The following is a 25,394-nucleotide window of genomic DNA, read 5'->3' as shown; positions in this document are numbered from 1 at the left end:
GGGGTCTGGACGCAAAGGTCGCGGCCGCATCTACAGCGGACTTCCCCGGGCCTCCTATGAGGGGGTAAGATCGGGCGCCCGAGGGTCCGGGGCCAACCGGCCGGACCAGCGACAGTGCAACCTCCCGCCGTGGCCCAAGCGGGCCGGACGAGGTGAGCGGGGCGGGGCCGTGCGGGGCGGGGCCGCCGCATCCCCGTGACGCGCCGGCCAACCAGGCGGCGTTGCGGCCCCGGCTCCCTCCGCCGCTGCCTCCCGCCGTCGTCGCCGCCGCCGCCGCCGCCGCCAGCAGCCGGGCTAGTCCGTCCGCCGCTGCCCGCCGTGCCCGAGCCGGCCGCATGGCGCTCCGCGGCTTCTGCAGCGTCGATGGCTCAGACCCCTTCTGGGTAAGTGCTCGGCGGCCGCCCGTGCCGCGTGGGGCCGGCGGCGGGGAGCGGGAGGGAGGGAGGCCGGCGGGCGGGGAGGCAGGCGGTTAGGGCGAAGCGCCGGGAAGGGCGGACCGGGCCCGCAGCCCCGGGGACCCCTGCCGCCCCGAGCGCCGGGCTACCCACCCAGCAGCTGGCCTGGGGGCTCCGCTCCCCAACCCGCCCGCGGCCGGCCCCTTCGGGAGTGCTGCTGAGGGGGGAAAACTTGGGTGACTCGGCTCCGGGGAAGCAGGGCGTTGGGGAGGGGTTGCCTGTGCCCGACTCTGGGGCTTTTGGGGGAAGGTGAGGGGCCAGAGCCTGGGGGAGGGGGCTGAAAAGAGGGGCCCTGTCCGCTCTGGGGTTCCCTTTTCGATTAAAAATAACCTGCCGGGGAAGGAGGCGCCAGACTTGGGGGGTGTCTCGCTGCTTAAGTTCCTCCATCTCCTTTGTGGTTTGGAGCCCCCTTTTCGCAAACACCCCGTTACCAAAGGGCTGAGCTGGGGAAGGGCTCAGGCTATGGAAAGGGGCTTCCAGCGACTGGGTTGAGGTTTTCCCCCTCCCCACTTGTTTTGCATCCATATTAGTCTCCTGTGGTTACAATTTTTTTTGTCATCTTTTACTTTCCTTTTGCTTATACTTTGAGGGGAGTTTGGGGGGAACAGGGGGAAAATTAGGGAAGTTTGAGGAACAGCCAGGAAAGAAGGTAGGGCTGCTCACCCCTGCTCGGACTTGCCTGACCCTGGGGTCAGGTTTGGGGTGCAGCTGAGGATGCCCAGTATCCTGATACCAGTGGGCGTGCCATTCCACCCCCTGAATCGTGAGGCTCGTCTCTGTGGGGACCCCCACCTCCAGGTTTCTTCTGAATGTCCATTGCTGAGCCTGCTGAGTCTTCGGAGTCCATTCTCTGTGGTTTAATCCCCAGTGTCTTGGGCTTTAGTTTCCCAGTAATGCTATTTGCCTCTTTGTTACAGGAAGCACTCTTGTGTCCCACCATCTTGATTATTGGTAAACACGGAATGCAGTTCTGGACAGGATAGTTTTCCCACTTTTGTTTAGGAATCAGGAGAGGGAAACACCCTTGGTTCTTTGGAGCCAGTGATTAGCATCCAAAAATACCTTCTTGTTCTGTTTTGTGGTCCTCTCCTTGCAGGCTGCATTTGGAGTGTTGAAAAGTCATCCTTGAGGGCCCCGTGGGAAAGGCTTTATTTTTGGGAGGTATCACTTGGTAGAATAACAAAACACTGCTGGGTATGTCTCACATTTTCTGGCCAGTGGGATCAGAGATTTACTCTGGGGCTGGAAATAGTCCAGAGCTTTGCACTCAAGGTCCAGGACTAATTGGAGAGCAGACTTATTTGCAAAGTAGTGTTGTACTTAGCAGAGAGAGGAGAATCTGAGGAGTCCTTGCTCCCCGTACCTGGTGTAACAACAGCAAGATGATTTCTGCAAGAATCAGATGGGGATCTGGTCTAGTGCTGGCAGTGAATACTGGAGTATTTCCTTGTTTATTTTCTTCTCATAAATTACAGAGGGGAAAAAATAGGCGGCTGTAAATTAGATTCTGCACCAGGGTGTATTTCATTGATGGCAACTGGCAGTTGACGTCTAGTCAGGTTTTCCAAAGTCGACTGGGTTTGGGGGTGTCCTCCGTTTATTTAGCTAAAGAAGCTCATCCGGGGAAACAGTTGTGTTTTTTCTCCTGCAAGGACTTTTGCTACAGAAGTTGCCAGGTGGTTGGCTTTCCCTTCTGCCAGGCCCTGCATCTTTCCCCAGTCTTTGGCCCTGCAGACTTTTCTCTGCGCTCCCTCCCTCTGGATTTCTGGACTTGCTGGATGTCCCAATTTCTGGAGGTGCCCTGGAACCAGAGTTTGAGAGTAGGCAGCTGGGGCATGAGAACTTCCAGGTAGCAGGAGAAACCAAAGTAATTGAAAGCAGGTGACTTCTGTGTTTTCCAGGGCACACACTCAAGGCTGGGAGAGACTCTGTGACCTTGGGCAAGCCAGTGTGCCTCTCTGTGCCTCAGTTTCCTCATCTGTAAAGTGGGGGTGGGGGCCCCCAAAGTCTCAACCTCCTGCGGTTGTTTTGAAAAGTAAATGAGTCCATCTGTGCAAGTGGCTCAGCCTGTGCCCTGCACAGAGTTAAGCAGAGGTTATTATTCTTCTTTCCAAAGATGAAGTTGTGTGTTTCGAGTTGCTTGTCCTTCCTTTGGACCCACTTTTTCTTCACCTGGGGCATGGGATTGGGCCACCCACCCAGTCATGCCTGCCTCCTCCCTTGACCAAGGTCATGTGTTTAGAAATCAAGGTGACTAGCCCACCTGAGACTCTAGTCAGAGCTTTGTTCCTGGGCCAGTGCTGGCCTCTGAGCCCCAGGAAATGGCCAGAAAAACCAGCACGTGGAAATAGCCTGTGGTGAGTGTTTGGCTGACTTCCCACCTTCACCCAGGCAAATGCTCTGGGATGGAAAAAGAGGAACTTGGTTATCTAAATGGAAAACAGGGGCTGAGTTCCCCAGCGCTGGGTTTGCCTTTGTTTTTTTTTTGAGGGTGGTTGTAGGGGGGCGGGTAGGAAGGACTGTTTTGTGGCTGATGTTTAAATGATGGTTGGGAAAATGGGCCCGGGCCTCCCCTTGCGAGTTAATGTTTTTAAAAAATTCATTTATTAATGTGTTGCGTGTCCAGTGTAGAAAAATCAGAAAATGTCGAAAAGTAAGCGACAAGTCAGTAAGCAGTGGAGTATGGCGGCTCTGAGCAGTGCTCACATCCCTGGGGTTCAAAGCCTGGCTCTGCAGCTTGGGCGAGTTACTTCCCCCTCCATGCCTCAGTTTCCCCATGTGTATAATGAGGATGGTAACACGGTACCAAGAGAATCCTTGGCAGGTGCTTAGAATGTTGCTGCTTGGTATACAGTTAGCACTTAGTACATGTGAGCGGTGCAGCAACTGGAATTTTCTAGTTAATTTTTGCTGCTGTACCTGCTGCTGCTGGGGATGAACAGAAGTGGTGGATCTGTGTCATGGTTCATGGAGTCCTGCTAATATTTGGTCCTGGTGCTGATACTTGCCACGGAGCTGCCCTGAACCATCTTCCACCTGAGTAACCCCCTGAATATTCAATTTAGCTGCTAAAGGGTGGGAGAAAAGGAGTATTTTAGAAACCATTTGAAATTCTTCTTGGGGTAAGGTCTGACCTTGGGGTCAGGCTAATTCCTGGCGTAATTAGCTCCCTTAGGCTTTACAACAATGTAGAATGAGCGGATTTATTTTTCCCCCATTCTTCAAATTTTCTATGGGTTTTTAGACGCATCACTGTGCCTTCCTCCACCTTCCTCTCTGCCCCTCCTTCCAGTCTCCTCTCTCCCTTGCGGATTAGAGCCAAAGGGGCCCTAGAACTGATGGGGTCTTCCCCTCCGTCCACCCCACTTCACGCATGTTGAATCTGAGGCTCAGAATGGCAGCGTGACAAGGCTTTGGGAGGAGAAAAGCCATTTGAGAGGCTAGGGCAGGGCAAGGGCTAGTTCAGGGTTCCTGGGTTCCCCTCCAGCCTTGCAGAACGAAGCCGCAGCGACCCAACAACAAGGAGCAGTGATCTTCTCGCAGCTGGACCGGCTCTGTTTGTGATAGTCTTGGAGGAGCCTCACGTTTGGAACCCAGTGGTGGACGGAAAATCTCTCTTTCCATTTGTGTTCTCAACTTTTTGGAACTAACGTCTCCACCTGGGTGTCTCATGGGTGGCTCCAGTTTACCGCGTCCCACATGGAACTTGGAGCCCCCTCACCCCAGCCCTCCCCATCTCAGCTGATGGCAGCCCTGTCCCCAGAGGCTCAGGCCCAAACCCTGCATCATCCTTGACTCCCCACCTTTGCCTCCCGTTGCACAGCTGATCTCTCAGCAAATCCTGTTGCCTATTCCTTCAGAATGCCTGCTTCTCACTGCTTCTCCAGCTGCTGCTCTGGCCAGAGCCACCATGGGCTCAATCCTGCATTTGGGTGTTCCCGCCTCAGTGCGTTCCCTGCTGCCCTCCTTGGCCCCTACAGTCTGGTCTCAACCCTGCAGCCAGAGGGCTCCTGTTAAAGACAGAGGTCAGATCCTCTCCCCCTTCTGCCCAAGACCCTGCAGCGACGCCCCACTTCCCTCAGGGAAAAAGCCAGAGGGCTTAGAGAGGCTTACAAGGCCTGACAGCATCTGGTCCCCTCACCTCTCTGACCACATCACCTGGTACTTTCTGTCTCCCTCACACTGCCTCAGGGCCTTTGCAGTTGCTGTTTCCCCTGCCCAGAATGCTCCTGTGCCTTCAAATCCTTGTTCAGATGTCACCCCAGTCAGCCTTTCCCTGACTCTCTGCTGCTTCCTTGTATTCCCAGTCCTCTGGCTCCTCCCAACCCCCCCTTCCCAACCCAGTACGTACTGCCATCTACACCAAATCTTTTTTTTTTTTTTTTTTTTGCGGTACGTGGGCCTCTCACTGTTGTGGCCTCTCCCGTTGCGGAGCACAGGCTCCGGACGCGCAGGCCCAGCGGCCATGGCTCATGGGCCCAGCTGCTCCGCAGCATGTGGGATCCTCCCGGACCGGGGCCCGAACCTGCATCCCCTGCATCGGCAGGCGGACTCTCAACCACTACGCCACCAGGGAAGCCCTACACCAAATCTCTTACTTATTTGTTTTGTTTACTCCCTGTAAACTCTCACCAAAAGGTCAACTTCACAGGGACAGGGGTTTTGCCTGTGCTGTGTAATCCCAGCACCTGGAACAGTGCCTGGAACATAGTAGGTGCTCAGTAAATATTTACTGAAGGAATGAATGACATGAAGCTTTGGAGTGGCTTGTGAGCTGGGTTGGAACCTCTTTCCAGAGCCCTCTAAGGATGAAACAGTCCCTTACCTGTTTGGAATGGATTCTCAGGTAGAACAAGCCTTCCAGCTTCCACATCCAACTGCTTATATTTTGTCTTGCAAAGGTCAGAACTGAGTCTGGTCCGTCCCTTTTTCCAGGACTCAGAGCCTGGCATACTGTAGGCGCCATTAGCATTTGAATTTGAGTGTCTAAGGTACGAGTTCCTTGGGGGGAGTTAGATCTGGCCCACTGGTGTGCTGCTTTGACTTTATTTTAATGTTGAATTACTATGATTGCTAATATTTACAGATGGGGAGAATTCACAGAAAAATCTGCATTTCTGACTTTTGAAAAATCATTGCATGAGGGCCCATGTTTGTACGTGGTGGTGGTCAGCTGGGGCTGCCCCCTGCAGAACAGGCCTGCTGGCCCCAGGTTGCCGCAGTCCCCGCTCCTCCTTATTGCACTTTAATTCGTAGGCCCGGCGTCTGTTGCCTTTTTTCTTCGTGCTTTCTTACCTGGTCTGCTTCCCTCACTGATGGACCCCACCTGGCACCCATAGGCATTTGAGTCGGCATCTCCTGCTTTGAAGCCCGGCCTTTTGGTGAGGTGACTGGGGCCGCTCTGGCTCACTGGTTTGGTGCTGCTCTAGCTTGGTCATGTTGGCAGGAGGGAGATGGATAAACAAATTATCAATGCCCGGGGAATTTGAAGCAAGCGTCTAGTTTGTGATGTCGGCTCCAGATTTTCATGGTGGGATAAGGTCTAGATTTCATCAGCTCTTAATGGTCAGTAAAACTCTAGCCCATAAAAACTTACCTGAACGTTTTGCCAAAAGGGATAAAGGGCTAATGAAATGGATTGAGATAATGACAAGGACTTGAACATCCTGAGGCGAGTGTTTCCCCCAACCTGGCATGGTAACTGAGACAGCGGCTCTTCCGGTGGAGCTGTGGAACCCCTGCTTCCCTCTTGAAGGCTGAGCAGTGAGGAAGCCGGCGTGGGGGAGGGGTGGTAGGTGTGGAGCAGTTTCTCATCCTGGGCACTCTTGACCTTTTGGGCCAGGTAACTCCATTGTGGGTCTGCCCTGTGCGCTCTGGGCTGTTTGGCAGCATCCCTGGCCTCTACCCACTAAATGCCAGTAGCACTTCCCCGCTGTTGTGACAACAAAAATGTCTTCAGACGTTGTCAGACGTCCCCTGGGTGGCGAAGTCCCACAGCCGTTGGTGGGGAGGAATCTGGAGGAGAAATCTGGGGCAAGACTTTTGCCTCACCCCTCCTGCATTTCCTTAAGTTTTTTTTTTTTTTTTTTTTTTTGCGGTACGCGGGCCTCTCATGTGGGATCTTCCCGGACCGGGGCACGAACCCGTGTCCCCTGCATCGGCAGGCGGACTCTCAACCACTGCGCCACTAGGGAAGCCTTCCTTGAGTTTTTAGGCTGTTGAACGTCTCCCGTAATTGGCTTATTGGGGTTGCTGTGGAGAAGCTTAATGAGATGTTAAGGAGGTTAAACTCCAATTAGCTAGAGAAGCGATTGCAGCCGTTTCCATGCTGTTTGCCACTTTCTACCCAGGGCTTTTCTCCCCGAATCCATTTGGGTTGGGAGTGGGGTTTCTGACGGCTCAGTCCCAGCGTGAAGTCCTGGTCCTTAGAGGTCAGCTTTGAAGCGCTGCTCATTCATCTTAAACTGCCCCAGGATAGGTGGACAGTTACAAAGTCGAGACTCTACTTAAGTTTCCCCTTGGTTTAATTGTGGGGTTTCATCTCCTGGAGGAGGTTGCCAAGTTCTGGAAAATGGGTTCTAGGTGACCCGGGGAGGGTGGCATCCGGTACCCTCGGGGAATAATTCAGGTTTTTTGAGGCTTTTTCCTTCCCTCTCAGTGAGTTGTCTCTCTGAGAACCTCCGTTTACCTTTTATTGGCCTCTTGGGTAACTACGGATACGTGCTTGGGGATACCTTCCTCTCTGGAGAGCAGTTTTCAAGTGCCTGCGTTTCCCCGGCACAGACAGCTTGAGAGTGGTTTTTACAACACTGGATTCGTTCTCCTGTTCTTCCCGCAACCTTTTCTCACTCGTTCATTTATTCAGTCTTTTATTATTAATTGAGCATCTGCAGGGTGCTGACACTGTTCTAGATGATGGGAATACAGCCACGAACAAGGCAGACGAGGTCCACGTTCTCATGGAGCTTACGCTGGGGATGACCAAAATGATTTTGGGTGGCGGCAAGTGCTGCAAAGATGTGAACTGGGAAGAACTGGGGTGCAAGCTATGATGGGGGCATGTCCAGGGAAGGCTTTTTGGAGGAGGTGACATTTGACCTTTGACCTGAATGGCAAAGCTGGCTGTGCAAGGGCTGGGGGAAGGGAGCCTCAGACAGAGGGAACAGCAGATGCAAAGGCCCTGAGGTGCAGAGCCCGTCTCATGAAAATCTTGCCTGGAGCATTCTGCAAAAATCCATAAAGCACTAATAAAATGGCTTGTGGTAATAATAAGGGTTTGGAAATTCCAAGGAAGAAGCTCACTGCAGCTTAGCGAGGAGATGGAGCGTTACTTGCTCCCTGATAGTCATGGGCTTTTGATCCATTTAGGTTTGAGCGAGTCTCAGTTTATATTTTTCAATGAGTTTCATCTGTTTCAGAACCTTAGCTGCACCGTTCAGGGTCAGATCAAGTTGGAATTCCCCACTTGATTCCCCTTCAAAGCATTTTCAGGGCCCATTAAGATGATGAGGTGCTTTTCTTGCACGATTAAGATGACTTTCTATAGATTGCTAGAAAACTCTTCTTTTAAAACTAGATGTTGGAGTGAAGTAAGTCAGAAAGAGAAAAACAAATACCGTATGCTAACACATATATATATGAAATCTAAAAAAAAAAAAGGTTCTGAAGAACCTAGGGGCAGGACGGGAATAAAGATGCAGACGTAGAAAATGGACTTGAGGATATGGAGAGGGGGAAGGGTAAGCTGGGACGAAGTGAGAGAGTGGCATAGACATATATACACTACCAAATGTAAAACAGATAGCTAGTGGGAAGCAGCCGCATAGCACAGGGAGACCAGCTGGGTGCTTTGTGACCACCTAGAGGGGTGGGATAGGGAGGGTGGGAGGGAGACACAAGAGGGAAGAGATGTGGGGAATATATGTATACATATAGCTGATTCACTTTGTTATAAAGCAGAAACTAACACACCACTGTAAAGCAATTATACTGCAATAAAGATGTTAAAAACAAAACAAAACTAGATGTTGAATTGGCCTGGAAGATCTTGCACGGTAACTTTTTTGATTGTGCTTTTACTTTCAAAAAATTATCATTTTAAAAAAGTTATAACTTTTTATTTTAAAGTTATAACTTTTTAAAAAAGTTATAAAAATCCCAGAATAAAACTATATTCTAGAAGAATATAAAGGGAAGTAAAAGTTTCAGTACTTCCTCTCCCTGTGCTCTGTTTGCAGAAGTCGCCATTCATGGTAGTTTTTTGGGTGTCCTTCTAGAAAATTTCAAGCATATGCAAATATGTATGAAGGGTGAGGGGGTGGGGAGAGATTGAAAATGAGTATCTTTTTTTTCCTCCCCAAATAGTTTCATATTCTGAATAATGTTCTGTATCTGGCTCCTTTCACTAAGAAACCAGTGTTGATTTTCTTTACATGTTAAGTCCATGCAAATTGAAAGAGAAAGGGAATAATACTTTGCAGGCCACACTTTCTTCTGTTAAGGACTGTGCTGTGTATTCACCCAGTCCTCCCTCGGTTGCTGTCAGGGTCCTTGGTTCCAGTTTTCAGTGTGATGAACGGTGCTGCCCCGAGCACTCATCTTGGTACTGTATGCAAATAGATGTAAATGACAAAGCAGAGTAAATCCCTACCCCCACCCCCCCACCCCGAAATTGCTGGGTTGGGGGATATGTGCATTTTGAAATCTGACCGTTCTAATCGTCATGTGGAGCTGTAGTTTATACTCCCACTAATGGACTCAGCAACATTTATTAAGCACCTGCTATGTTTGTGGCATTTGAGAGCATTGATCAGGCTGGGAATTGACCAGGTTCATGTTGCTTCCCTGTGTATGAGAGGGTTTTGCCCAGCGGAGTTAAACCTTACGTTCCAGTGGATTTGGTCCAGAGAATGATTGGTTTTGTTCTAATTTTAAAAAGATATGTTTAAATTTTAAACGTTCTTTGACGTCTTTGTTGTTTAAAAAGTGTTTTTACATCAACAATTTAACAACAGGTAAAAGTTTTACTCATAATCTAATGCTAATACATGCTAATACAACTCGGATTTAATTTTTACATGTAAACTTTCTAGTTTCATTGTAGAGTTCTTTTGTTCCCAAAGTGATACTCCTTGTGAGAAAACAACATAGAGATATTTAAACAAAGCGTTAACTCTCTCTCTAATCAATAACCAAGCTATACTTCCTGTCCTTTCTCTGTAATCATGGAAATGTTTATAAACATAAATAATATGCTTAAAAATAAAATGGGTTATGTTATAATCATCACTTTATTTTTGCTTAACATATGATACATGGCAATACATAGAATCTCACTAGTAATTCCTTAGTGAATTGTATAATATAGATTTGCTATAATTAATTCAGCCATTTCCCAGCTAATAACATCGCTTGTGTTATTCCCCATTTTTTGTTTCTGTAAACAATGCTCCAGTGAACATTCTTGTACATGGGTTAAAATTATGTAAATTTTAGTTTTTAATGGGTATTGGCCGGTTATTTTCCAGAAAAGTTGTAGCAAGTCCATTCCTAGTGACAGAGACTGAGAATTCCCATTTCTCTGCATCCTTCCTGGCACTGGACATGGCCGAATTCTGTTAATTTGATGGACAAAAAAGATATCTTTTTTCACCCACGTTTCCCTTAGAAGTTAGAAGCTGAGCATCCTACAACATATTCCCTGGTAATTTGCATGTTCTTTTCTGTGCATGTCTTTCTTTCAGTGTCCTTTTCGTGCATCTTTACTCTGGTTTGCTTTTTCCTGTTAATTTGCGGGGCCTCTCAGTATATTGGGAATCTCGCCCCTTTGTCTGTCATGTGTGTCGCACATATTTTTCCATTGGCCATTGTTTGTTGGTGTGTTGACATCCGATTCTTGTCCAGATTTTTATGTGGTTTTGCAGGTTGCGCTTGTAAAGTGTGCACTATTTTCTATCCCACATTTTCATTTATTCTTGTAAGAATTTTCCCATGTTCCTGCACAACTTTTGTAATTATACCTTTAAATGTCCAAGCAGTAGTTCCTAGTATTGGTAGACTGTAATTTATATAATTATTGCCTGTGGTTTGACATTTAGGTTGCTGTTTCCCCCCTTCTTTTTTTTTTTCTTTCACAGAGAACATTGTAATGAATATCACATGGGTAGTGCCTGTTGACTTACTTTCTTGGAACATACTCTTAGGAGTGGAGTGAATATCTCAAATCATCGAAAAGGTTTTGTCCTATCTACAGCCTGGGTTGTGTTTAAAAAAGTGGTGGCTCAATTCTAGCAGGGTCTCTCTAAGGGTGCCCATCATTATTGTTGTTGTTTTTATGATTGTTAATAGCAGATGACCGGTGCATATTAATGGCAGTGCCTTCTGCAGTCCCTCTAATCAGCCTTATAAGGCTGGAGACCAGTGGCCCAGGGGAAAGCTGGAGCTTTAGGGTGCTGGGGAAGGTGACCTTTAGGGTGCTGGGGAAGGTAGTTATAATTTAGATTACCCAGGAGCCCTATGATAAGGCTTCTTCCTCAAAAACAGTTTCACTCACTCAGGGTCGCGGAGCAAAGACACGTGGTAGTTTAGGCTCTGAGAACTGCAGTTGTAGTGTAATGGGGCTCTCCCTTCTTTTACTTTTGTCCACTGAGATCCTTGTGGTCTAGGTGGACCACTTCACACTTGGTGCTGGGGTCAGGGCTGGCCTACTTCCAGCTCATTTGCACATTTGGTGGGGAGGGGTTGGAGAAATGGCCCCCCCCTCAGTCAGACCCTCTTTATTCCCAAAGAGGATATTAGTTGGGGGTGGTGGTGGTGGGGCCAAGCATTGGCAGCTGAAGGCATGGGGATACTTGGGCGAGGAGAAGGTGTCGCTCCAAAGAAAGCCAGGGACACATACGGCTGGGGTCACGAGGCCAGCTTCAGGGGCCTGGGTGCGAAAATCGGTCCTGCCAGTTCCCGGTGTGCGACCTTGGGCCAGTCACTTCACCTCTGGGAGCCTCAGTGTCCTCATCTGTAAAGTGGGGATCATGATCATGCCGTGTATCTCACAGAGTTGGAAAGAAAAGAGGCAAGATATAGAGGATGCTTAGCTAAGCGTGGCAGGCACTTGCTGTGGTGCTGCAGGAGGCTGGACAGGAGGGGACCGTGATGGACAGTTGGGGGCAGTGGAGTGGGGATTTCTGGTGTGGCAATTCTCTTCTGGTTTATCACCTCCTTGTAACCTCTGGGCCCACGCAGGCCTTGACAAAATCAGGATGGAGCCCAGCGCAATTTCAGGGATGCAGACTACCAGTCCCCAGCATCTGAGGATTTGGGCTAATTCGTCCAGTTGTTATGGGGTGTCTGTAGGGTGCCCGGGTCTGGATGAGGCATGCCAGGGTGTTGGGTGTCAGCTCTGAAATTGGGCTGATGGGTGGGGAAATTCATTCTGCAGATTTTCTTTGTAGTTGAGGATTAAGAAGACTTGCTTAAGTACTTAAATCTATGGCACAGGAGTGAAGGTGGGCTGTGACAGCTGAGACTGCTGACAGATGCATACTTGGGAAGTTCCAGGTTTTCAGTTACTGTAAAGATGGTCACGATTGAGTTACTTAAGGGGACTTCTTTTCTCTTATGCTCTTCTTTGTCTGACATTATAAGAGGTCCAGTATAAAATGAAACAGTACAGGAACCAGTATAGTAGAATGTGAAAATCCTCCATAATGATGCTCTTCTAGAGATAACCTCTTATTGGCATTTTAATTTTCAGTCTCTTTTCTCCGCACATCCCAAATATAAGATATTTTTTTTTAAAAGCAGGAACGGGATTTTCTGAAAACATTCTTTATGTTTCAGTAACTGTGCATCTTGGATTCGACCCATTTTTAACTAACATATTTACTCAAAGGTGAAATGTCAACATGAGCCTAATTAAGTAATTTGCTAATAATTGTTTCCTCTCCAGGCGGTTGGATAGCCTTGTTTTTTAACTTCTATGTAAGGGAGATCTGGGAATGATGTGAAGCAAGGTTGGGTGGGTGTCAAAGGGGCATGTTTTCCACCCTCGTAGATGCCCCTTGCAGGAGACAGAGCCTCCAAGGGTCAGTGTGCCAAGACCGTGAGCTGTGCACAGAAGACAGAGCTCTCACCCCTTGGTCCCGTAGCCTGGGCCCATTCAGTCGACATTCTCTGGGTGCTCTTGATTATCCTTGCACTGAACTTGATGCCGGGAGTCAAAGATGTGCAGAGCAGAGCTCCCGCCACCTTTGAGTGCCAGTCTTGTCTGGGGATTGAACAAATGAGTGGAAAATCATAGCTGTGCAGTGCTACGAAAGGGAGCTCTGTGATGTGGTAGGGGGTTTGATCTGATCCAACGAAGGAAAGGAGAGACTTCCTGAGCCTACGTGATATTATAGGTTTGGCTGTATGTGGCGTAGACCCTAAACACAGTGGCTTAAGATAGAAGCTAAATTCTCTCTGGTGTAAAAATCCCAGTTTGGTGTGGCAGCTCTGTCCCTGAGGGTGTCAGGGGCCCAAGCCCCTCCTGTCTTGTTGCTTTGCTGTCCCCAGGTGCCACCCACATTGTTGACCCAAGCATGTGTACTGCTGTGACTTCCCTGGTGGGCCAGTGGTTAAGAATCTGCCTTCCAGTGCAGGGGATGCGGGTTTGATCCCTAGTCGGGGAACTAAGATCCCACAGGTCGCGGGGCAACTAAGCCGGTGCACCACAACTACTAAGCCTGTGCGCTCTGGAGCCCGCATGCCGCAACTAAGACCCAACACAGCCAAAACTAAAATAAATAAATATTAAAAAAAAAAAAAAAAAAAAGGAATGTGCAACCCCATGTCCACATTCCAGCCAGAGCGAAGGGGGCAGAAGGGTGCAACCCAGAAGTCACCCACATCACTCTGTTCACATCCCACTGGCCAGTACCTAGTCATGTGACCACATCTAGCTACAAGGGAGTCCGGGAAATGTAGTTTCTTTTCTGGACAGGCATGTGCCCAGCTGAAGATTAATTACTAGGGGTTCAGGAAGAGTGGGTATTGGAGTACAACTATTAGTTTGCTACAAAGACAAAAGCAGAAGATAAGAGTGTTCTAGGCAGTGGAAAAAGCATGTACAAAAGCCCCAGCTTAACAAGGAAGGCCAGTGTGGAGATTGGAGAGAAGGGGGGCTGTCGTGAGGAGACAGACATGGACCTCTAGACTTGGATCCTCCAGAAAGTCTTGGTTGCTTGATTTACTGTCTTTAGCACCAAGGCAGGTGTATTTTACATACAGTCCTTACAGGCAGCTTCCTTTCTAGGTGTTGCAAAGAACTAATGACTGAATCAATTCTAGTCTTATTTATTTATTGGCTGTGGTGCATGGGATCTTCGTTGCTGAGCTCTGGCTTCTCTCTAGTTGTGGCACACAGGCTCCAGAGTACGTGGGCTCTGTAGCTGCTTCATGTGGGCTCAGTAGTTGTGGCACATGGGCTTAGTTGCCCCACTGCATGTGGGATCTTAGTTCCCTGACCAGGGATCGAACCGGTATCCCCTGCATTGCAAGATGGATTCTTAACCACTGGACCACCCGCGAAGTCCCCAATTTTAGTCTTTAGTCCTATTTTATTGGGTAACTTTGGTGAGAATTTATTTTTGTAAATAACATGCATTGAGGATTATTCTATGTCAAGTAGTGCCTTCTTTGTAAATACTTTGTTTGGGGCTCATGGTAATGCTGGGTATGTGCTCTTGTGATCCCTTATTTAGATGTGGAAACTGAGGGCACAGTTAAACTTGCCCATGTTCACACAGCTGGCAAGGGTTGTAGACAGTGTTCAAAGCTTCCAGTTTGACCTCAGTGCCTGCCCTCTTCTCCACTGTCTCACCCTCAGTCCCTTGTGTGTAGTCTTCATGATTTTGACATTTATATCTCACTTCATACCTACTAGGATTGCATTTGGCTCTAAGGAACAGAAAGCATAACTCCAGTGGCCTAGACCTAAAAGTATTTACTTTTTTACACATCAGGAGGTCTAGTACCTCTGGCGGTTGCTGGCATTGGATTAGTGACCCAGTGGTGTCAGGGCTGACACCATTTTCTTTGTCTTTCCCTCAAAGCCCCAGAATGGCTGCCATCACATGTAGGTTCAAGGTAGGGAGAGAGAAGGAGCACACCAGCCTCATTTATCTCTTTTTATTCAGGAGAGTGAAAATCTTCCCTCAAAGCCCCTCTCCTGGTGCTGTAGACTTCTGCTCGTGTCTCCTTGGCTGGAGCTGGATCACATGACCACCTCTAGCTAGTAGGGAGGCAGGGAAAGTGAGCATTTGGTTTTACGCTTCTTTAGCGGGAGACAGCGAGAGAGAAGGGAGTTGGGAAAGGCTGTTGAGGAAGCTAACCAGTAGTGTCTGCCACCTACTTATTTACTACTTTTCTTTAAATAAGTTCACTTTTTTTTTTTAAACCTAAATAAATTTATCCAAAGGAAGTTTCATGTCACTTTTGAATTTCTATTAGGTTGCAGGTTGGTCATATTCTTGTATTTACCTAATAGCTGTTAAATATGTCACCACTAAATGAAAAAATAGGATGTTCTGCAAACTGCCTAGATCAGTGCTTCTCTCCTCCAGGCAGTTTTGGCCCCAGGAGACATTTGTCAACATCTGGAAGCATTTTTGGATGTTGCAACTGGAAGGAGGGTGCTCCTGGCATCCAGTGGGTAGAGGCCAGGGATGCTGCTAACATTGTACAATGCATAGGGAAGCCCCCCCAATAACAAAGAATTATCGGGGCCCAAATGTCAAGAGTGTGAAGATTGAGAAACCCTTGCCCAGACTCAGTCCACATGCTGCCATGTTTTGGGCAAGGCCATGATTTGCTAGTCACGTATCACTGTCTGTGTGATTCTGTTTTCTCCCGGGTGATGGTATATCGGTAACACTTTACATCTGCAGCCTGCTTGTACTTTTCAGGCCTCTTCCCACAGCTAATCAGATCTCCAGCAAACCTGAGAAGTATACATGTGGTTGTGAATTCAGCATGTTGCTGCTCCCCAAGTATCTTACAGAAATTGAGGAGAAGGGAGCTCATGGACCCAGAAGTGGTTGAAATAAAAACCCTTTTCTGAGGCAGATCCTATCTGAGTGTGTGTTTCAGAAAGAACACTGTGCTGGCAGAGAGGATTTCTCTCATGGGGCCAGGCAGAAACCATGACCCTTGGGAAAGGGCTGTACGTCCTTTGTTGAGTAGGTTTTATTGCCTCCTCTCTGCCTGGGTTTGGCAAAAACAACCTGGCCTGGGCAAGGGCCTGGGGAAGGAACTGTGGAGACAAGAACGCAGCTGGCAGGTGGAGATTATCAGATGAGGCTGCTGGCGGTTTTGCCCTAGGTGGCCTGGTCAGGTAGCTTGACAGTTACACTCATCCTCCCGCACCCCCATTAAAGTTACTCGAGTTGTTACGGAGCTGTGCTGAAGAGGTGGGGCAGGGTGGTGATTGCCTCTCTCCTAGGGTTAGCTTGGCCAAGAAGTAAGGGCAGTTTTCATTTCTCCTTCTTGATTCTGGAAACTTAGGAAAAAGCCTCTTGCCATCCTTCATGGTGCAGTAAGATTAGAGAAGAGGCTGGGGTGTTGAGAGAGGCACATCACATCTCATCGAATCCAGGAGGCCGGCAGTTGTGACATGCATCCCAATTTCAGGGCCGCTAGGCTATGAAAACGTGGCCAGCAGAGATTGTAGGATGCACTGATCTCGAGATGCAGACAGATGTCACGTGACGAAACATGGGCCTTTGAATTCATACAATAAGATAATAGTTTTATTTTCTTTTTGGCCGCGCAGCATGCGGGATCTTAGTTCCCCGACCAGGAATCGAACCCCTGTCCCCTGCAGTGAAAGCGCGGAGTCTTAACCACTGGACCGCCAGGGAAGTCCCAAGATAATAGTTTCTGATCCCTCCCTATTCTGTGTGTTATTGCTGTAGGTCCAGTGCTAAGTACAAGTGAAACCACAGCCTCCCTGCCTCATGGAGGCCAGTTGGGAAGATGTTTAGAGGAAAATAGCAACACAGGGAGCCAGTGTAGCCTCCGCTCAGATCCTGGTTCTGCTGCTTGCCAGCACTGTGACCTCAGTAAAGTGACTTTACCTCTCTCTGCCTGTGTTTTCTCATGTGTGCACAGTGGTAGCGCCTGCCTCATAGAGTGCTAAAATTAAATGAGTTAATATACAGTTATGGTGCCAGTCCTGTCACTGCGAAATGCTGTTATTATTACTGTTGCTCTCCATCGTTGTTATTACCATCGTCTTCATCATCATCATCGTTACACAGCAGTCCCTGCTCTGGTCCAAAGTGAAATCTGAGGATCTGGGAGGAAGCAGAGGTGGAAAAAGTACAGGACAGCCATGTAGGCCCCTCGATTGGCCCCTAAGTTAGCCACAGTTGACTTCTGGTCTTCCGGGTAACACGGTCTCCTTGGCCCAGGTCAGGGAGCGTTTTCATTCTGTGCCTCAGTTTCCACATCCGTAAAATGGAGACTAGTGATAGGACCTGTCTCCTCATAGGTTTGTTTCAGGGATTAGACAGGTTGAGCCTGTGCCTGGGGCTATTTAAGGACTTTCTGTGAGGGTACCTAAACCTCTCCAGAAAAACAAGACCTCCCTTCCACCTTCAGCACCAAGCATTTCTGTGATGTGGGATCCTCCCCTAACCCTTAATCACAGCTCTTGTTCTTGGTCTGCTTTCACATGCAGGTTAAAAACCCTCATCAGAGGGCATGAGCCTGGGTGGCCAATGCCTGCCCCTCTCTGTTCGTGGCCTCTCCAGGGCCGGAGGTGGCCCCGGCTTTGGTTCGTGACAGCTGGGTCATTTTCAGCAGGATCCCCTGCCACTGTTTGCTCAGCTCTTGCGTGCCTGGGAGCTTCCTGGTTGTCACTGAGAATGGCCCAGCATGTGAAAATTGTTCCTTTTCTTGCTGTTTGAGTTATTTCCTTTGGGCTTGTGCCCATAACTATGATTGTTGGGTCACAGGCGGGGACAGTCTCTGGCTTTTCTTTGCGCGTTTCTGGGTTGCTCTTCAGATAGATTTATTCACCCCTTCTTTCATTTGTTGAACAAGTCTTTAATGAGCACCTCCTGTATGCAGGTGATAAAGGACATGATCCTGCTTTGGGGAGATTACAGGTAGGAGGGAAAGAGAGACACTTAGAACTCAAACGGGAAGTAGTTGATAGTGCAGACGTGCAGGGCATTTGCAGAGCTCTGGGGACTGTGCTAAGCTCTTTGTAAGTCCTAATGATTCCGTCCCACAGTAGTGGAGTAGAGACTGATGGGGAAACGGAGGCAGAGAGAGGTGACGTCACCCAGCTAGTAGATGGCAGAGCTGGTTTCAAACCCAGGCCCTCTGGCTCGAGTCTGGTTGGTAACCCCTGTCCTGTGCTGCCCCATAAACATAGGGGCACTGAAGGAAATACACGGGGTTTGGTCCTAGTGAAGAACCCGGGAGGGGGGCGCTTTAGACAGGTAGGCCTCTCTCCTCCGGCATCGCTGGAAGGATGTGAAGGAGCTGGCCTGGCCAAGGGTATTCCAGGGCCAGAACAGTGGGTGGGAGCCCCCACGGTGGGGAAAAACCTGGGTGAAATTGAAGGACAGTGGGGAGGCCATCACAGCTAGAGCATCAGAGGTCAGGGGGAGAGTATCATGGGCCAAAGTAGGGGCACGACCATGCCTTACAGGACCCGGTAAGACTGATGATCATAGCTAACAGTCACGGTGCTCGTTAGTCCCAGGCCCTGGACAAAACACTTTCCATTTAATCCTCAAAAACAGCCCTATGAGGTTAATAGACTGTTATCATCCCCATTTTACAGATGGGGAAACTGAGGCCCAGGGTGGTTATGTGACTTGCCCAAGGTAGTACAGCTCATATGTAGCAGAGCTGGGATGGGACCCCAGCTGTTTGGCCCAGAGTCTAGGCTCTCAGGGGTGGCACCGTCTCCACCGTGATGGGAGTGTCCCTTGTCGTCACAATAGTGGCCTGTTTGACAGTAGCCATTGTGGGTGCTTCCAGGTCAGTGGCCATGGTAGGAGGACTCAGGTGGGCCAGAGTGGAGGCTTTTCTGACAGACTGTGTCAAATGACTTTGACTAAGCCTGGAGCAAGACAGATGAAAGAAAGTCTCCTTGGGGAGGCTGCAGCATTCCGGCACGTGGCTTTATGAGCTGTTATCCTCACTCAAACAATGATAACGACAACAACAACAATAACAGTGGCAGTAATAATATAGCAGAAGTAAGCAGCAGCACGTTCAACCCCCAGTGGCCACTCCCTCCCCTCACACTGGGTTGGTTTGTTTGTTTAGTTATTTATTTTTTGGCCATGCTGCACAGCATGTGGGATCTTAGTTCCCCAACCAGGGATTGAACCCGTGCCCCCTGCAGTGGAAGTGCAGAGTCTTAACCACTGGACCGCCAGGGAAGTCCTGTAACGTTGAGTGTTTAGTCCAATGAGAGATGAGTGGCTCAAAGTCAGAGGTGAAGTGACTCCCCCAAGGCCACACAGCCAGGAAGCGGTGGTGATAGGATTCAAGGCCTTCGGCTCCAAAGCTTGTGCTTTTGGCCATCGAGTTCTGGTCCTCTTCAACAGTGCCCGTGATGCTTCTTGGCACGGATGCGGAGCACAGAGTTCAGATTTCAGTTGGGAGTAGAGACCTTGGGACATGGAGATGGGCGAGCCGGGACACTCTTTGCGTTGGAAGGCTCTGGGGCAGGGGACAGTGACAGGGTGTCTCCAAGGGATTGTTTTGAGGATGAAGTGGCTTTCCCAGTTTCCTGTTCTTGGCCCTATTCAAGAGAAGGGAATGAAAAGAGTAAGCCAGGAATTTTCTCTCTCGGTTTCACAATTCCTTGGAGCTTTTGCAGCGTATAGGTGATGCAGCACTTTCTTGGTGGGAAGCCTAAGTGAACCTCCCCTTTGCTTTGCTTAGTTTGTTCAGGCCCTGGCCTGTCCTCCCAGCCCTGTCTGTCACCCAGTCCCCTCCTGGCACTTCGTTCCACTTCTTTGTTCCACTCACATGCCCTAAGCTTGTCCAGCAGCTGCCTTCCATCCTGCCATGCCCCCGTCTTAGAACACCGTTCCCTCCTGTCTCCATATTGGCAAATCTGGGCCCCCTCCCCTTAGATTTTACCTACTTCAAGAAGACTGCTGAGTTCTCAAGTTCTCTCAACAATGACAATAACTTCCACTAATAGAGTGGTCACCGGGTACCCGTCTGTTGTCACATGTGTATTTTCTCAGGGAGGCAGGACCTGTAGCAGTGAACCAGCCTGCCTGCGTTGAAGTCTGCTTTGGCCACAAGGCTGTGCCACCTTGGGCAAGTTCCTTTACCTCTCTGTGCCTTGGTTGGTTCCTCTGCAAAATGGGAACAATAGTACCCACTTCAAAGGGTTGGGGGCGAAGATGAAATAATGTGATGTGTGGATTCACTCTTCATGATGACTCTGAAAAGCAGGTATTATTGTCCTTGCCGTGTGGATGAGGAAGCTGAGTTTTCTTCCCATTCGCTTTGTGAATTAACCCTTCTCTCTTTTCTGGAAGTGTCTTGCCATTTATGTGTATGTCTTCGATGACACTTAGTGCTTTCAAAATCCTTTAGCCATTTATGTACCCGTCCTACCTTCTGGACAAAGTTCTAAGCTCCTTGAGGGCAGGATAGGATGTGGATGTTTCTGGTTCACCCCTATTACAAAGTGGGGCTTAGGAAATGTGTTAAATGAATGGATGGCAGGTGGGTGGGTCTTGAGAGTCACTAGGTGTTGGCAGGAGTGGGGCCAGATGGAAAAGCTGTTAAGCCAGTGGATCAAAACTGGGGCAGTTTAGCCTCTAGGGGACATTGACAAGATCTAGAGACATTTTTATTGTCATGACTGGGGGCGGGGCAGAGGATGCTACTGGCTTCTAGTGGGTAGAGACCAGGGATGCTGCCAGACATCCCACAGTGCACAGGGCAGCCCCACAGCAGAGAATTACATGGCCCCAAATGTCACTAGTGTGAAGGTGAGAAACCTAGGTTAGGGGAACAGGTAAAATCTAGTTATAAGCAAGATAACAATGGGAAAAGACATTGCATTAATTCTTTTTTTTTTTTTTTTTTTTTTTTGTGGTATGCGGGCCTCTCACCGCTGTGGCCTCTCCCATTGCAGAGCACAGGCTCTGGACACGCAGGCTCAGCGGCCATGGCTCACGGGCCCAGCCGCCCCGCGGTATGTGGGATCTTCCCAGACCGGGGCACGAACCCGTGTGCCCTGCATCGGCAGGCGGACTGTCAACCACTGCGCCACCAGGGAAGCCCAATTCTTTTTTTTAAACAAGTGCAAACAAGTCCCGTCTAGATGTATCCTCTTCCTGAGGTGATGAAGTGGGGGGTCTTTGTATATTTACTAATTTTTTTGAAGAGTGTTAGGTTCTAAGGACAGCATATATAAGGTGAAAACTTCATGGAATTAAAATGATGCTGGGTCTTATTCATCTTTTTAAAATAGCTTTATTGAGATAGAATTCACATGCCAGGTCATTTGCCCATTCAAAATGTACAATTCGGCAGCTTCTAGTGTAGTCACAGAGCTGTACATCCAACACCGAGACGTCTTTGTGGGGAGAGCGGGATGCAGAAGAAATAATGTATAAAATTAACAGCATTGGAAATTGCTGGCATTCAGTGATTCTTGACCTATATCCAGGGTTGGCAAACTTTTTCTGTAAAGGACCAAGTTGTAAATATTTTAGGCTTTGCAGGCCAAGAGGCAAAATTGAGCCACGCCGTTGGCAGAGGCCAATTGTTATTTTTTACATTTTAAATTAAAAAAAATGGGGAATCCATTCCTAGTTTGGGGGCTGTACAGAAGCAGGCAGCGGGGCAGATTTGGCACATGTGTTGTAGTTTGCCAACCCTTGTCCTGCACAAATGGCAATTCATATGGTTCATCTTAGTCATATATTATACATAATATATACTATATTGCATATTCCATGACAAATGTAATATAAAGTATTAAATAAGGTAATATATGACATCGACAAATAAATAATATCTGAAAGAAACGTGTAGTGACAGAGTGTGGTGAGTGCCCGAAGGAAGTATACAGAGTTCCGTGAAGTGGTTAAATGAGGGATTTGTTTGAGCAGGGCTTGGGGGTTGGGCAGGACCCCCTGAGGAAGGGATGTTTCAGCTGAGAATGGAAGGATACCTCTGAGTTGAAGTCAGGGCCGAAGGAACTGGCCGTGTAAAACCCTGAGGCATAGGGTGGTCCAAGAACAGCAAGCCAGGGCTAGACCCAGAGGCTGCAGTGAGGAGTTTTAGGCCGAGTGTGATGGGATCGGGGTTGCAGGTTGAAGCTCTCCCCTTGGCTACTGTGTGGAGGGTGGACTGGAGGAAGATCAGGCCACCTGTTAGGAGACTGGGATGGAATAAACATTTATCAGGTGTGGGATGAATCGAAGCAATCGCGTACCTTCTAGCGGTGCGTCACTTTTTGTTTTATTATTTCAAGTTAGGATTCAAAAGGATTTCTTATTTATCAAAAGGTCGTGGCTAGGGACTTCCCTGGCGGTGCAGTGGTTAGGACTCCACACTCTCACTGCCGGGTCCTGGGTTTGAGGCCTGGTGGGAGAACTAAGATCCCGCAAGCCACGCTGCAGGGCCAAAAAACCCCCCTAAAATCATGGCTATGTCTTATTCCAGCAAACCCATACGCTCTCATTTCCTTGATGATCTCTCTACCTTTCAGTGGCTAGCTGAGCACTGCCCAATAGAAATATAACGCAGGCCACATATAGGATGTTAATTGTCTGGTAGCCACATTTAAAAAAAACAGGTGAAATGATTGTAATAATATATTTTATTTAACCCAATGTATGCAAAATATTATCATTTCAACATGTAATTAATGAGATATTTTGTATTCTTTTTTTTCATCCTAAGTCTTTTAAATCCGGTGTGTGTGTGTTTTTTAAGCACATCTCAATTTGGACTAGCCTCATCTTAAGGGCCTAATAGCCCCAGGAAGCTGGGAGTTACTGTATTGGACACTGAAGGTGTTGGTGTTTTCTCTTATTTTGTTAAAAATTAAACATTATATAATAATATTATAATATTTATAGAACTATATATACCTCCAGGAACTACATACTACTTTATTTACTGATTTCCCCCCCAGGTTTATTGAGATATTATTGACGTACAACATATGTAAGTTTAGGCTGTAAAGCATTTAATACCCATGTATATTGTGAAATGATTACTACAGTATGGTTAGTTACCACCTCCATCCCCTCACATTAATTACTTTCTTTGTTTTCATTTTGTGGTGATAATTGTTAAGACCTACTCTCTTAACCATTTTCAAGCATACAATACAGTATCTCATCTTACAATTGGGAGTTTGTACCCTTTGACCAGCATCTCCCCACTTCCCCCACCCCCAGCCCCTGGCAGCCACCATTCTCTCTAGTTGAGTTCAGCTTTTTTGGATTCCACATGTGAGTGAGAACATAACACTATTTTCTCTCTCTGTGTCTGACATTTCACTCAACATGATGCCCTCAAGGTTTATCTGTGTTGTCACAAATGGCAAGATTTCCTTCATTTATGGTTGAATAATAGTTCACTGTGTATATGTATGTGTGTGTGTGTATCACAGTTTCTTTACCCTTTCATCCATTGATGGGCACTTAGCTTGTGTCCACATCTTGGCTGTTGTGAATAATGCTGCAGTGAACATGGGGTACGGATATCTCTTGGTGAGTGATTGCATTTCCTTCGGGTGTATTTCGTCCTGTTTTAAGGACTACATTCCCACAGGAATCCCTGGGTCAGCGTTTATCTTTAGTTTGGTGACTCTCATTGTGTATCTCCAGGTTATCACAGTTAACCTGGGCCACCTTGTTTTCCGCCCGCGTGGCTTACGAGCGATTAAGTGAAGCCCTGTTGGTCTTCGGGTCAGGCTGTCCGTGTTTTCTTTAGCTTAAGGAGTAATTTCTAAGGAAATTCATTGTGTCATTGTTTGGAATAGCAAAAGCTTGGCAGCCACCCAAGTGGCGGGCAGTAGGGACTGTGCAGAGGGGATGGGCTTATGGGGAAGAGGGAGACTGAGTAACTTTCTACTGTTTGCCCTTGTATTTTACACACATATGTACATAACATATACGTAGTTAAATTTGAGTCATGCGTTGCCTGTTAAAGTGAAATTTAAAGATGGATTAATATTTTCCATCATTCCCTGCTCCCCAAATCATACAAAAGTGTTTCCTAAGCAGCTCCCCTGTAGGGGGAGGCAAGGATGAGCCAGCCCGTCCTTCAGGAAGATGTCAGAAGTGCCCCCCCGGGCCAGCAGAACCCAGGGCGTCAGGGAGCATGTGCTGTGGAGGCCGAGTTTGATTCAGAGCAGGACCAGGTCAGGATGAGGTGGGAACCAGAGCCTGCCCGAGCGCATGGAGGCCTGCAGGAGCGTCTGCTCGCTGCGGGGCACCGCTGGTCCTTGTGCCCTGCGGACTCTGTGCTGTATGAGTTTCCCATGGCTGCTGTAACAAGTCACTGTAAACTTCTGGCTTAAAGCAACACAGATTTATTCTCTTCTAGTTCTGGAGGTCAGAAGGCCAGGGTGCGGTGCTGTGTTCCTTCTGGAGGCTCTTGGGGAGAATCCATTTCCTTGCCTTTTCTAGCTTCTAGAGGCCAACCACGTTCCTTGAGTCGTGGCACCGCCTCACTTTGACCCCTCTTCTTTGGTCATCACATCTCCTTGTCTGACACCCCCCCTCTTTTCCCTTGTAATTCCCTTGTGGGTCCATGGGGCCCACCTGGGTAATCAGGATCCTCTCCCATCTCAAGATCCTCAACTTAATTACATCTGCAAAGTCCCTTTTTGTCATGTAAGGCAAAACACCCACTCATTCTGGGGATTGGGATGTGGACATTTTGCGGGGCTCTGGCCAGCACAGTTCCTGGCACATTGTAAGGGCTCAGGACATCTCTGTTGGGTGAAAGAATCATTTGGTGAGGCTGGAAATGTGGAAGGGACATAACAAGAGGTGGATCTGGCAGTGATGTTTGTTGACCACCTACTGTGAACTCTGGCTCATGGTTAATTGAGTGCATGTTTGCATCATCTCATTAGTATTTCCACTTTACAGGTGTGGAAACTGAGGCTTAGTGGCTTGCCCAGTGTCACATGGTGAGGAGCTGAAACTCCATCTGCCTGATAAGGGGTGTGTTTGGGGAATAGGGCCCCTAACCTTGGTAAGGGCAGGGATTCTCTTAAAACGGGGTTTCTCAGCCTCAGCATTATTGACACTTGGGGCCGAGTCATCCTCCGATGGGCAGCTGTCCTGTGCATTGCGGACGTTTAGCAGCAGCCTCGGCCCCTACCTGCAAAATGCTCATAGCATACCCCGCAGCCGCACTCCAAGAGTGACACCAAAAATGTCTCCATACCTTGTCAGATGTCCCCTGGGGGAAAACTTGCCTCTGGTTGAGAACCACTATCTGAAAACATAGAGCAGATGATGACACGTCAGATCCACAGTCTCCACGCCATTCAGAGTGAAAGTCAGAATCCCGACGATGGCCTGTGAGTCCTGCACAGTCTGTCCTTCCCCAGCTCCCACCTTCCTCCCTGACTGCCTCTCCCATTTTTCTTGAATCATACTGGCCTCTCTATCATTGCTCCCAAACGCCAAATGTGTTCCCACGTCAGGGCCTTTGCACTGGCTGTTTCCTCTGCTTGGAGCGCTCTTCTCCCAGATTCTTTTCCCAAATGGCCAGTCGGCTTACTTACTTGTTTCTTTCAAGCCTTTACACACATACGCCTTCTCAGCAAGGCCTTCCCCCTTCTCTGAGTCCTTTCGTTGTTGTTTTTTTGTTTTGTTTTGTTTTGTTTCTTGCCTGCACTACTCGCTCAACTTGCAGGATCTTAGTTCCCAGACC

At 48.4% G+C, this 25,394-nt stretch overlaps 1 protein-coding gene across 2 annotated transcripts in view; it reads left to right on the top strand.

The window, feature by feature from the left end:
* Nucleotides 1–253: 253 nt before the first annotated feature.
* The window catches only part of ABCC1 (ATP binding cassette subfamily C member 1 (ABCC1 blood group)), a 130,503-nt gene continuing 105,362 nt past the window's right edge, over nt 254–25,394 (top strand). The window contains exon 1 of one of the 2 annotated variants that reach the window (XM_082669667.1): nt 254–383. In XM_082669667.1, coding sequence (XP_082525793.1) covers nt 336–383 — 48 coding nt within the window. In that variant the 5' untranslated portion in view covers nt 254–335. The remainder of the gene's footprint in view (nt 384–25,394) is intronic. The other variant, XM_082669666.1, reaches the window with a different exon arrangement.

The sequence above is a fragment of the Grampus griseus genome (genome assembly GCF_964374135.1).
Source record: "Grampus griseus genome assembly, chromosome: 14".
In the NCBI taxonomy this organism is placed as follows: Eukaryota; Metazoa; Chordata; class Mammalia; order Artiodactyla; family Delphinidae; genus Grampus; species Grampus griseus.
The sequence above is the reverse complement of the archived record's forward strand: the minus strand, read 5'-3'. Positions and strand labels throughout refer to the sequence as shown.